This window comes from Mastomys coucha, unplaced genomic scaffold (genome assembly GCF_008632895.1).
Source record: "Mastomys coucha isolate ucsf_1 unplaced genomic scaffold, UCSF_Mcou_1 pScaffold22, whole genome shotgun sequence".
NCBI lineage: Eukaryota > Metazoa > Chordata > Mammalia > Rodentia > Muridae > Mastomys > Mastomys coucha.
Genome location: NW_022196905.1, coordinates 244,287,543 through 244,301,791, shown reverse-complemented (window position 1 = coordinate 244,301,791; position 14,249 = coordinate 244,287,543). Strand labels below are relative to the sequence as shown.

The following is a 14,249-nucleotide window of genomic DNA, read 5'->3' as shown; positions in this document are numbered from 1 at the left end:
AAAAAGAGGAGGAAAAGGAGGAAGAGGGGGGAGGCGGGGAAGAGGAAGTGCTGACCTTGAGAGGTCGAGGCCAGTCAGGCTCTTTCCAGCGAAGGTAGAGCTGTCCAACAACAGACAAGCCCACAAAGAACCAGTAGCTGAAGCTGAAGTAGTTGATGAGCAGGAAAACGTCCTTCACGACAAGGTAGATAAGTGTCATGGTGCACTGTGGGGTAGAGAGGTGGTGGAGAGGAGGAATGAGTATCTTCACTTCCAACCACACCAGGAGACACCACCATCCAGCAGCTGAAATGGCTTCACCAGATTAGCTCTGGTTTTCAGTGATTCTTACTCATTGCCCACATCAACCAACCAACCCCAATGGGAGTTACACCGTTAACCTAGAGTTACACCAGCTACCTAGCATACATATGGAAGAACTGCCTCCAGAACCATCATGGTGACCTGGAACTTTTGAAAGGGAGATGAGCAAAATGGAACTATACCTATTCCAAGAGAGGGAGAACTACTTGTCTTCTTTGTATGAAAGAATCCTAGTAGATAGGGTTTCAGAGACTAGCTTTCTAAGACAAACTAAGCCTTGCTTAAACTTAAAAAAGATAATTTACCCACCTGTCTTTTCACCTTGATGTATCAACACAGGATTTAAAAAAAAAAAAAAAAAAAGCCCTTCAGGGAGGCTGAGGCAAGAGGGTCTAGCTCAAGACCAACTTGTTATATAAACTTTATATAAGACCTGTCTGGGGGCAGAGGAAAATGAATAAATATAGTGCCTAAGAGTATGGGACAGGTAGAATGTCTGCCTAACTGATATGGGGCCCTGGGTTCCATCCCAAACACTAGAGAAAAGATAATGAACTATGCTTCAAATCTTGGAACAAAGCCTAAAGTACAGTATAAATTAAGAATCCTGCACAAACCTGCCCAAGCCCACACTCTCCCTGCAGAGCTTACATTGAACAGTAATGCAGGCACAGGTGTAAAGCGCTCAATGTGGATCATGGACAGAAGGTTCGGGAGGTGGCCCTCACGAGAACCCACGAAAAACAGCCTGTAAGGGGATGAAATGTGTCAGCAGCCTCTTATCTAATCACACTCCTCAGACAAACCAAGCTCTGAGCCCTCCCCCCAAAAAAAACAGAAGACACTGTCACAGGCTCCACCTAGCCTATTACTCATTCTACCCACAAATGTCTTTCACTATTAGCACCTCACCACTACCCAGCAATGCTCACCCACCATTATCCATTAACCACTCCAAGCCTTCAGCAATGAAGTCACTATCACCTACCAATGCTCCTACTTCTGAAATAGATCCCTCCCCTACATCCCACTAGGGATGCTGTGTGTTCCTACCACCTAATGGCATCTCCATCCCACCAGGGATACCCTTATTCTGGCATCATACAAACTTACAGCTACCACAATGGCTTTTTTTTTTAAGAGACCAGGTCTTCTTATGCAGGTTTGGCTAGACTCAAGCTTGGGATCCTCCTGTTTCAGCTAGGATTGCATAGTCCTTCTTTTAAATGCCATTGTGGGGTTGCAGAGATAGTACAGCAATTAAGAGGAAATACTACTTTTGCACAGGTACCCCTAAACTAGAGTTGCAGATGGCTGTGAGTTGCCATGTGGGTGCTAAGAACAGTCTATTATCAGAAACCAAAGTACCAGGCTGGAGAGATGGCTCAACGGTTAAGAGTACTGACTGCTCTTCCGAAGGACCTGAGTTCAAATCCCAGCAACCACATGGTGGCTCACAACCACCCATAATGAGATCTGATGCCCTCTCCTGGGGTATCTTAAGAGAGATATGGTGTACTTGCATATAATAAATAAACCTAAAAAAAAAAAGAAAAGAAAAGAAAAACCAATGTACCTTGATGAAGCAAAGATTGATGCATTTAGGCCCCCAAAGCACGACAGAGCAACAGCAATGGGGATGGTCCAACTGAACATGCCAAATGTCTGGTCAGCAAATGTCTGAAGGCAGAGCAAAGAAGGGATACTCAACACAGGACAGTTTGGAACCCCCTATATCTATGATCTCTGAACAAAGGCAGTCCTTGCTAAAATGCCTGCCTCTGCCCTATCTAGACCCACCCCTCACACTGTAGAGCTAGAGTGGCTACAGAAAAAGACTATGCCATTCAGGAGCTAAGCACCATGTGATCCTCATGATACGAGGAACAGGAGAAAATGAGGACAATCCCCCTCCCCCAAGAGACTCACCACAGCCACAGCATCACTCTTATGGACATCCTGAATGTTCAGCACTGTGTAATAGGCCACATTTGTAAGGATGTAGATGAGTGTCACAATTGGCATAGAAATCCCAATGGCCAAGGGCAAATTCCTGTCAGGACAAGTGAAATAAGACAACCTAGAACCAAGCTCTGCTGAAAATGAAAAGCCATCCAGCACCACTGGAATTTTCCTAACATTTAACAGTTCACTGGCTGCCAGGTCTTTGAGATGGGCTCCTCTTCCCTGTATGCCTCAGGGCGGGTATGCTTCCCATGTTCCTGGGCATTTTCCACTGAGAAAGAAGAGCATTTTCCGTGAGAAGGGACTCACGATTAGTTTATCCAATCTCATTAGGTCCAATGAGCCACATGTGGCTTTCTAACCTTCTTACATCTGTGATCTCAGGATAAATGCAAGGAGCAGTATCCTCCAGGAACTAGATGCTAGGCTGGTGATCTGGTAGGCCAGAAATAGGTTGGGCAGCTCAGGCCACAGTCTCAGCACCAAAGGGCTAAGTGAGCCCTAGCTGGGTCTGCTGCTGCCCACTAAAGACCTCTCCTCTAGGAAGGACCCTGGGTGCTCTCCAATGGAACATGAGGGTGAGAGCCAGGGCTTTCCCACATTCACTCACTCCCATCCTAGCCCCCAACCCCTCCTAACTGGAGAAGGGGAGCAGGGAGAGGATGAGGGGAGGGGAGGTAGAGGGAGGAACTATGGGAAAAGGGCAACTGTGCCCACCATCAGCAGGAGTTCCAGCCAAGTTGGAGAGTGTGATCTCGCCTTTACCTTTCTGGGTTTTTGATTTCTTCTGTTACAAAATTAAGGGTGTCCCAACCTGAGTAAGAGAAGAGGGCAGAGTACAGGGCAAGAGAGAGGTCTCCCACATTCCACGAGGAACCTTTAAAGGCGTCCTGAAAGTGCTCAGTGTGTCCTGTGGGGCAAAGATGGGTGGGAGACCAGGTGAAGGAGGAGGAAGGACAGAAGGAATATGAAGAGAAAGAATACAGAGGGAGAATTAAAAACATGAAACAAAAGAAAAAAAAGAAAGAAAAAACAGGGCAGGGGAAGAAAAAAATCGTTTAATATCAAAGGAACAATAACCAAACCCTCCCCACATTTCACTGCCCATCTAAAACTAGGTAAAGTAGGTAATCAAGGAACAAAAGCATGCCTGCTGCGGGGGGGGGGGGGGGGGGGGGGGGGGGGGGGGAGGAACCCTCCTTCCAAGGCCCTAAGGACTGTCCATTTCCTGCAGGTGACCTCAGCTCTTCTTCCTATTTTGTTGTAACTAGTCATTCCACACAAAGGAGTAATTTCCACTAACAATCAGACTTAGGAGAAGGACTTGGCTCAGATCACTGAAAGACTTAGACATGCGGTTCTATCAGTCTATTTGCAGTGGGTGTGGTGTGGCTGTCTGGGGCAGGAAATCTAGGGCTACAGAGTCTTATCTCTTGGTGGGCCAACCCCACCCTACAGAGCACCAACCTAAACCAAAGATTGTCCCCTTTCCTGGGGGCCTCTAAGGACTGCAAATAGAAAGCCTACCTAGCTGCTTGAGACAGACATGCAGACAACATGGAGTTTTTAACAGGAGTCAGCCTTCTATGGTGCTGTAGAAAGCCTACACTTGGAGTGGAGAGAAGGCTTGGTGGCCAACCCCTTGTAACTCCAGCTCCAGGGAGATCTGACACCACCTTCTGGCCTCATCAGGACCCACACACATGTGGCATATTCACACAAACAAAAAAGTATTAAAAAGAAAGGTTACACCCAGAACTCATGTGGCAGAAAGGTATGGGTGTACAGCAAGAGCTTCCAGGGATCTCAGCAACTGCACACAGCAGTGGTTCTCTAAGGCACATATTTTAGAGGAAGGGTTACCCTTTAGATGCTCCTGAGACGCCAGTGACATCTAGATGCCTGGCTGTAGTCACTTGCTTCCTCAGCCCAAAGCTGTGCTTTTATGAAGTGCACTAGGCAATTCTCAGGCAGGTACCCAGGAACTTGTGCACTAGTATCAAGTGACTAGAGCCAGGCATCTAGACATCTTTGGAATATCAGGTCCTTAGGACCAAACACACATAAGAACCTTTTAATTTTCAATTCAAACCAACAGATCTGAGCTGAAGGCTCAGCTCCCTAGGTGACTATGCAGACAGCCATGTTTGGAGACTGGTAACAGAGAACTGGCTGTTAAATGAGGAAGATATCCTTTGCCAAAGACTTTTCAGGATAGCCTGGAAAGCCCATTAGCCTCAGTCTGCTCTGACCCCAGAATGAAAACCTTTCAAGTGCCAATAGGTAGCTGGATATGGTGGTACATACCTTTAATCCCAGCAACTGGGCAACATGCTAAATTACAGGCCAGCCCAAAATATAGTTCAAGACATTATCTTTAAAAAATTTAAATTTTTTTTTTTTTAAATTAAAAGGACTAGGGATGTGGCTGAGTAGTAGAGTTTAAAATAGCACATGTAAGATTCTGGTTCCAACCTTTAGCAAAAGTTAAAAAAAAAAAAAAGAAAGAAAGGCCAACATAGGAAAGACAATGCCCATTTACAACATTCTGACTTATAAACAATAAATACTGCAAAATGACTTTCCTTACTGCCCCCCTCCAGCAAAGTCAGGTTTCCCACTCACTACTTGACTACAATCAAGAGGCAGTAATCTATAGCCCTAGGTGACTACTACGAGTGACCCAGTTATACTCCAAGTTTCCAGAACTCCTAGGAGCTCTCCTGGAGTTTTGCAGTGCTCTATAGTTTCATAGAAGCCCTAAGGAGAGCCTCAAATTTAACATGTCCAGTTAGTTGGTCAAGCTAGTCTGGCTGACAAAACCTAGGAAGAGAGTCATAACCATCTCTCATGTTCACTGACAACACTCTAGAATGTACTCAAAATGTGCTGAAAGATGAAGCTAGCTGAGTCCCCATATCCTCCTCAGGGAGCCAAAGAGACTTCAGGAGACATTGAACCTTCTTCCCACCTCAGCCCCTCTTACCCTGGCACAGTTTAACAAGGCCCATGATAATGATGGCAATGAGTGCCAGGACCTTGGCATACGTGAATGTGTCTTGTACTCGTGTGCCCCACTTGACATAGGCACAGTTCACAAACGTCAGCAGACCTAGAAGGAAAAACCATAATATTACTGACAGGCTTAGGCTGAGCATACAAGGCCCCAAACTCTCTATGAAAAGGATTCTTCTGCCCTTCCTGGCTAAGTTAGAGGAACAACAGAACAATGAGAAGTGGAACAGGTAACCAGCAGGAACAACACACAGACCAGCCCAGGACATATAAAGATCCCATACTGTATCCTAGGCTACTAGGGCATGTGTGAACAGATATATGCTCTAAACTGCCAGAACAATTTCTAGAAATGTTCCCTAGCACCAAGAATGGTTAGTCTCAGTTCACCCACTCTTCCCCAACCATATTCCCAAGGTGCCACATAAGAGGCACAAGACCTGTCTCTATTCATACACAGTAAAGACAAAAAGGACCCAATAACAAATGAGGTAAATTTGAATTCTGATGAACAATCATCTAAAGTTGTGTATGTGTTCATGTTTGTTATATACTTGACAATTTCACAGGCATCCTTGACTACTAATTCTCACAACCCCCCAAATATAGAGGTCTGTTCCCTACCTTATACATGAGGAAACTAAGGCTGAGAGAGACTATCATTCCCAAGCTTGCATCCCCAAGTGCAAATGATCTCCCTACCCCCATTCATATGCAAACCTGCTAACTCTCATCAAATCTCACAGAGAATGAGCCTTCCTGAGAGAGTCTTAGACCCATTCAGCCCTGCTACCTTTGAGTATATGTCAGTAACATCTAAGCTCTGTAGATTACTGATGGTGTGAACTGCTAGCTGATTGAGGCTTAACCCACAGAGAGAACTCTGTTCCTACAAAATAAGAAAAGCTCTGGGGCTGGTGAGATGGCTCAGCACTGATTGCTCTTCTGAAGGTCCTGAGTTCAAATTCCAGCAACCACATGGTGGCTCACAACCACCCATAATGAGACCTGACGCCCTCTTCTGGTGTGTCTGAAGACAGCTACAGTGTACTTAGGTATAATAATAAACAAATCTTAAAAAAAAAGAAAAGAAAAGCTTTGATCTAGGAGAGCATAAGAGCAATTATCCAAGGGCTTCTATAGCAACTATGTACATAGTGACACCTCTAAGCACTGTCCCTACCTTTCAAAAACAAAAAAGCCAAACAAACCAAAAAAAGAAAAAACAAATCCATTAATGCACACCTTGCAGTGTTTTGAGTGCAAACAGTCCCCATAGGCTCATATATTTGAATGCTTAGTCACCAGGGAGTGGAGATGTTTGAGGATTAGAAGGATTGAGAGGTGTGGCCTCATTGGAGAAAGTGTGTCACTGGGAGTGGGCTTGAGGTTTCAAAAGCTCATGCTACTACTCCAGCACCATGAGTGCCACCATGCTCCTGTCACACCCCTGCCATGATGATGGACTAACGCTCTGAAACTGTAGGCAAGCCCCCCACCTACTGTCTTTTATAAACTCTTGGAGCCCATTCTCTCAGCCACGTGCACGTGCTCCCACCTACTACTTCTTTAGGTAGACTCTTCCTTACCTCTACCAGATACACATACCAAGAAATTTACCCTCTTCTCGCCACAGCCATTACTGACATCTACTTCCAAGGCTCAGTTCAGCACCTACTCCCTCTGAAAACCTTCCCCAAATAAACTGGGCAGCCCAGACCTAGGTTTCTTTCCCTTTCATATTCTCTCTTCACAGTACAGCTTAGAATCAAATGCTACAGTCCCGCAAACATCTAATTCCAGGAGGTCTCTCCCTCAGTCTTGTTTCTGAAAGACCACAAACTCTCAGAGGGAAACATATCTAAAGCTCATATTCCAGCAAAGAGGGGAATAGATGAACCCTGGTTGGAGGCAAGGTATTAATGGCTTTCATTTAACAGCCAGTTTCCTGGGACAAGTATCAGAAAGGTAGACCTTTCTCTACTCCAAAGAATAGTTTTCAGGACCAGCTGTGAAAATGATCATATGTGAAAGAATAGCCTCCATGTGTTTCAAGAGACTCACTTAGTAAGCTGTCGAGTAGAGATGGAGACTTGGCTCAGCAGTTAAGAGAACTGGCTGCTCTTCCAGAGGACCAGGATTCCCAGCACATACATGGTAACTCACAACCATCTATAACTCTAGTTCCAGACTGATGTTCTTTTGCTGACCTCCATGGTAACTAGACACATATATGCTAGCAAACACTCATACACATAAGAAAAAAATATTCCCACAAGAAGAACAACAATATCAACCAACCAGACCCCCCTAGAATTCCTAGGGACTAAGCCATCATCAAAGGAGTACTCATGGCTCCAGCTGCATATGTAGCAGAGGAAGGCCTTGTCATGTATCAACAAGGAGAGGTCCTTGGTCCTATGAAGGCTCTATAGATGCCCCAGTGTAGGGGAATCGAGGGCGGGGAGGTAGGAGTGTTTGGGGGAGTAGAGGAACACCCTCATAGAAGCAGGGGAAGGGAAGATATGATAGGGTGTTTCTGGGAGGGAGGGAAACCGGGAAAGGGGATAACATCTGAAATGTAAATAAAGAAAATATCCAAGAAAAAAATTAAAAAAAAAAATATGCTTCCAAATAGTACAGGTACTCACCAGTCAGTCATATAAGGTATGTGTATGAGGGTGGCGGGAGGGGCGGTGTTGAGATACACATAATGAAACAATTATACAGGGTTGGGTTACAATGGTTAAATAGGTTGGTGGGAAAAGGGTACACCAGAGGAATGTGTGCTGCTGAAAAATCTTCGCAGGAATCAACTGCTGACCAAAGTTCTCTCTGGCTAAGCCTGGATGCATACTCAGCTAACACACAGTTAACAACCACCAGGAAACAACAACCACCAATAAAAGACAGTAAAGACATTTTGAGATACTTGTCCATCTCTGTTAGGACTTGCTCTCTTTCCCCTTAGACCTGTGCAAGCCAAACAATGGATTTAATGTGGACCTGTAAGTTATCTTTCCCAGAATACTAAGAAAGTAAGTCTGTCAACAGCAACAAGGAAACCCATAGAAGCCCTGACTAACAGCAGAACAAGCAGAGAAAGCAAGATCACAGCAGAAGCATAAGAAAGAAGGCATGAACTTGTGGGGGAAAGACCGAAATACAAAGAAATGTACAGAAATGGAGAGAAAAGACAGAGACAGAGGACAAAGGCAAGAGACAGAAAAGGGGATGAGAGAGAGAGAGAGAAAGAGAGAGAGAGGGAGAGAGAGAGACAGAGAGAGAGAGAAAGAGAGAGGGAGAGAGAGAGAGAGAGAGAAGGAGAGGGAGAGAGAGAGAGAGAGAAAGAGAGAGAGAGAGAGAGAGAGAGAGAGAGAGAGAGAGAGAGACCAAAAACTGACATCAGAAGAGACACAAAAGCCTAGCTGGGTTCACTGAGCATATGTCACACCCTCAGCCCATGAGCAAGCAGGCACTAGTCTCTCAGGCTTGCTCCTCTCGCCCTCCCTCTGCTCTTCTGCAGCCTCCCTGCAGACGTGGTCATTTCTCCACACAAGTAAACACAGCTTGCAGTGGAGCCAATGACTGTATAAAAAGATGAGGGAAGGCATGCCTCGGGAAGTCCCAGCAGGGCCTATGCCAAAGGCCAGCTGGATAGGCACCAAAGGCACCTAATCAGTACGACTGACTCTGAGAAGAAGACTAAAGAGCTGGAGAGGGAGGGGGCCTTTCTCTACGGTATGTGCTCTTACATTCTGATTTACTTACCAAGCATATGTTTCTTTCTCAACAAAAGTAGTTATTGAGCCATAACACACTTTCGAGAGAGCAGATCAGTAGGAAGAAGTGAGTCAAATGCCTAGGGCACAACACCTAAGAAATACTCCCTGTCTCAGGGAGTCAAGCAATGGAATCGCAGAGTGAGTATATCCTCAGAGCTGGCCCCAGGCACCTAACTTGCCTCATGCTCTCAATCTTGCCAAAGAACACAGTCTACCAAGCAGAAGCCAAATCCCTTTGACTGCTTGCCTGCCTCTAATTAGCAAACAAAATTTCACCACAGGCCCACACCCCATGTGCTTCCAAGATCACCCAGTCCCATCCAGCTTACCAGACTGAGACTGGAGGCCAGGTGCTACAACTCAAACCTCCAAGCCTTCCCTCTTCTGATCACATTTCCACGCTAGCTAGACAAGCCAACATCAATGAGCATGGACCTATACAACAGTCTCCAAGGCTCTCTGAGAGCTTAGTTTTACTTTGTCCTGGTGGTTCTGGGGACTGAACACAACATGTTCTGCATGCTATCCCAATATGCTACCACTGAGCCTAGCCTAACCCTTCTGGGAACTTGTTATAAATTCCCCAAAGTCACTCTGTAGCAGACTGTCACCTTCCAGTATTTTCCTTCCTTTCTTCTTAATAAAAATTTTAGCTGAAGTCATGGCTAACCCAGACACATCCCGGACATGTCCCGGAGTCCTCATGGTTAGATTACCTACTTAGATTTTCCCTAAGGACATGAACAGATGTTTCAGGTTGGGCCTCAGGAAGTATCTCTAGAGAGAAGCATGCCTTCCTTTGTCCTTCTAGTAAGCTACATGCAAACCACAGGACTTAAGGAGCCTCCCGAGGCCATGCCAAGAAACTACACACTGAGGACAAGGCCGAGCACTGAGCAGGAAGGGGAAACACTGCCCAAAGCTGTTCCACCAGGCCACCCTGTGGCCTTATTTAACAAGAGACATAAATGTCTGTCACGTCCAAGGAAATCTAAAATTTTGAGCTTGTGATTATGGTAATAGTAGTCAGTGCTTTACCAGGGCTAAATTAATGGCTTTTCAGAACTCCATTGATTTTTTTAGCCTCATTTCTCATATACTTTAAATCACTTCTTTAGACCCTCGTAACTTACTTCTCAAGACCTTAAATTACTTCCTTAGACCCTCACAAGGTCAGTGTTTCAGCCACTCTGCTTTAGATTTTCTGTTGTATGTTGAAACCCAAACGATACAATACATGTTAAATCTGGACTAGCCTGAACCTCTCATACTTCCTTCCCTTGACAAGGAGGTAGCCAAGCAACCTAACTGCAATCCCATTTATACTGAGTCAGTCCCAGGTCCCTATTCCCACAGAGCGGGGCTGGGAACTGAGGTTAGGAAGCACCTTCCATATCCTCACAAAAGCAGGTTGGGTGTTTCCCTAAGGAGCATTCATTGAGAGGGAAGTACAATTGTATGTAACAACACAGATCCAAATCAGACTGGTGGCTGCACTAGCCTGTCACCCTAGCATTTGGGAGGAGGAGGTAGGAGGAATAGAAGTTCAAGGGTAGGCAAGTAAGACGTACTTGCCATCTAGGTTGACAACTTGAGTTTGATCCCTAGGACCCACATAATGGAAAGAGAAAACTCCTAAAAGTTATCTCTTGACCTCCACAGATGGGCAGGTGTCTGTGCACACATATGTGCATGTGACTCTGACTCTCTCTCTTTCAGTTCATTCAATGAAACTTTTAAAATATTAACTAAGGTGAAAGCCATCTTATCTACATAGTGAGCTGAAGATACATAAAGCTATGAGAGAGAAGAAGGAAAGAAGAAAGGAAGGGAGGAAGGAAGGAGGGAGGGAGGGAGGAAAAAGAGGAGACAAAGAGTAGATAAAGAAAAAATGGCTAGAGACACTTGCTGCCAAGCATCCCCAGGACTCTCATAGTGGAAAGAGGGAACCCACTCTTCTGCTGTCCTCTGATCTCTACACATATGCCACAACATGCACACATGTAAGCACATACACAAATTTATGTAAGAATAGTAGGAATGCCTTTAGTCCCAACATTTGAGAGGCAGAGGTAGATGGATCTCTGTAGAGGCCAGCCTAATCTACAGATCAAGTTCCCGGACAGCCAAGGCTTCACAAAGAAACCCATGTTGAAAAATGATAATAATAATAATAAAGAAAAAAAACATTATTTTGCCTAATGTATTAGTACACAACTGTAATCCCAGTACTTTGTAGGCTGAGGCAAGAGAAGATCCAGTTTGAGGCAAGCCTGGCATATACAATGAAACCTTGTCTCAAACAAGTGAAACAAAAATAATAATAAACGTTATTCTTCTACAGCTCCTTAAGTTGTCAAGAGCCCCTAAGTTTGTTGGGTTGAGTCAGCACCCTGAGACCCACCCATCACTGAAAATTCCAAGATCTCAGAGCACATGTTTAGGATACTTTGCTATCTGCAGCACTATTGATATTTTGAGCCAGTAAGACTATATAACATCCTGTTTGGCAGGATGTTCAATGTCACTCCTAGCCTCTACCAAACAGATAAGAGTAGCACTGCTTCCCGGTACTCGCATCCGATGCTGCCAATGACACCTTTGTGCCAAACTAAGGTAGGTCCCACTGAGAACCACTGCTTTAGTATAATAAGTAAGACAACCTGAAATTCTACAACCACCACCAATTGCTTACATTTCCCTGCTAAACGTAACCTGACAATGGAGCGGGAAAAGCAGTGGGAAGACAGTCACACACACACTCACACTCACACACATACACACACACACACACACACTCACACTCACTCACACACACAGCAGAGGACAGCAGTTCGAGTCTTTAATCCTTAGCCTAAGGAAACAGAGGTGTCCAGATCTTTGTGAGGTTCAGGCCAGCTTGATCTACATAGTGAATTCCAGGCCACTCTGTCTCAAAAAAAAAAAAATTTAAACAAAACAAAACAAAAAAGCAACAAAAATGGGAAAGGCAACAAAGTCTGGATATACAGTTTGAGGAAGCAGAAAACTGCAGTAGAATGGGAACCATTACTACATTTAACAGAAGCAAAAGCTGTCCAAACACAGCTGAGTGTTTGAGGGACAGGAATGGGGGTTCAAATTTGCCAGAACTCTTGATTTCTCAAGAGAAAGTGCATATTCTAATTTTGTCTGTTTGTTTTAGAGACATGATCAGCTCAGGGTGGCTCAGTCCTCATTTTCTAGTCCAGATCAGCCTTTTAACTCAAAGTGGTCAGTCTTCCTGCCTCACCTTCCCACATGCTGAGATTACAGGAATATGATACCACACCAGAACTCAATAGACTGAGGCAGACATGGATTACTTAGCAAGTTCCAGGCCACCCTGATCTACAGAAAAAGGAAGGGAGGGAGGAAGAAGAGAAAGAGAAATCGAGAGAGAGAGAAAGAAAGACAACTGTGCAACTGAGAAAGAGAACTGTGCAATTGTGCTGGCCTAACAAGTCAGTGGGCCAGTCAAGCCTACATACAGCCTAAGAGCCTATGCCCCATGACTAAACATATGGACACTTCCTGGATCCTACATTCTACACAAAACAAAACTTGGTCTTAAAGCCCAGAGTAAGTGGCACACACTTTTGATCCCCACATTTGAGACAAGAGGAAATCAGATCTCTTTGAGTTCAAGGCTCACTGATCTGTAAATTATACAGTGAGACCCTGTCTGAGAAGAAATTTAATACTTATTTTAATTATCTGTATGTATATGCCTGCATGTAGGTTATGTGCACTTGAGTGTGGGTAAGCATGGAGGCCAGAGACACTGACTGCCCCTGGGGCTGAAGTTATTAGCAGAAGTAAGCCACCTGATGTAGGTGCTTAGAACTGAACTCAAGTCTTCAGGAAGAACAAACAGTAAGCAGTAAAGAGCTCTTCTTGTTGTTTAAAGACAGTTCTCTGTGTAGCCCTGGCTGTTCTGGAACTTGCTCTGTCGACCAGACTGGCCCTGAACTCAGACCCACCTGCCTCTGCCTCCCGAGTGTTGGGATTAAAGGTGTGCACCACAACCCTATCCTGGCCAGTATGTGTTCTTAATGACTAAGCCATCTCTCCAGCACCTGCTAGAAAATCAAAATCTTTGTGCAATCTCCTAGTCAACAAGGTATACTCCTCTAATATCTCAGTCTTTACGAACAAAGTAGACCTTTCCATGTCTTAATTTCAAAATGTCATTTCCTACCTATCAAAACCTCAGGCAGGACTCAGTGAGGACCCTTCATTTTTTCACCTCAGAATGTATGTCTCCAGAGATCATGTTGCCCTCAATGTCGTTCCTACCCAAGCAGTCTCCCTTCTACAATATCTAAGCTCCATTTAAAGTCTGAGCTTATGCCCTAAATTCCAAAAAAAGGAAATAAGCTGACTCCCAACGCCTCATTGGTTAGAATGCAACATGGTTTTATTTTATAACTTAACCTTACTTCTGACAAGTTCCTGCCCTCATATCTGAATTTTGGAAATGCTTGTGCTTCTGAGAAAGGGGGCTCAGAATTGCAATCCTAGGAAATCTGGGTAACATAAACTGTGAGTCAAAGAGAACCAGAAACCCCATGGTCACATTTCCAGGAGGTGATGCTAATTCAATCAAAAGATAAATTCTTGCCGGGCAGCACTTGGGAGGCAGAGGCTGGTAGATTTCTGAGTTTGAGGCCAGCCTGGTCTACAGAGTGAATTCCAGGACATCCAGGGCTATACAGCAATAAACCTGTCTCGAAAAACCAAAAAAGATAAATTCTTGGTTATGGGTATGGGCTTTCTGTACCCAAGAAAACATGGGAAGAATCATAAGGGAGTAGAAGGGTTAGCAAATGAAAATAATAATAATCTTCCATGTGTCAAAAATTATAGAGGCTGCAGAGATGGCTCTGCATTTAAGAGCACTTGTTACTCTTGCAAAGGAGTCAGGTGTGATTCCCAGCACAAACACAGCAGTTGACAACCAACTTTAAGTCTAGTTCTGGGGGATGTAGCATCCTTTTCTGGCCTCTGAGGGCACCAGGTACACGAAATGGCTGTTCTTCAAGAGGACTCAGCACTGACACAGCAGCTCACAACCATCAATAACTGCAGTTTCAGTGCACCTAATTTTTTTTCTGGTCTCTGAGGGCACTAGGCACACACATGATACATACATTAAAAAAA

General features: G+C 44.7%; 1 protein-coding gene across 9 annotated transcripts in view; it reads right to left on the bottom strand.

Moving 5' to 3' along the window:
- The window catches only part of Slc7a6 (solute carrier family 7 member 6), a 28,688-nt gene that overhangs the window by 3,288 nt on the left and 11,151 nt on the right, over window positions 1-14,249 (bottom strand). For all 9 annotated transcript variants that reach the window (XR_004110272.1, XM_031341279.1, XM_031341277.1 and 6 more), the window contains 6 exons: window positions 5,255-5,380; window positions 3,034-3,178; window positions 2,233-2,356; window positions 1,880-1,983; window positions 955-1,051; window positions 56-205 (listed from right to left, as the gene is read on the bottom strand). Coding sequence is in view for 8 of the 9 variants with exons in the window: in XM_031341279.1 (XP_031197139.1) it covers window positions 56-205; window positions 955-1,051; window positions 1,880-1,983; window positions 2,233-2,356; window positions 3,034-3,178; window positions 5,255-5,380 (746 nt within the window). In the remaining variant the exon portion in view is untranslated. The remainder of the gene's footprint in view (window positions 1-55; window positions 206-954; window positions 1,052-1,879; window positions 1,984-2,232; window positions 2,357-3,033; window positions 3,179-5,254; window positions 5,381-14,249) is intronic.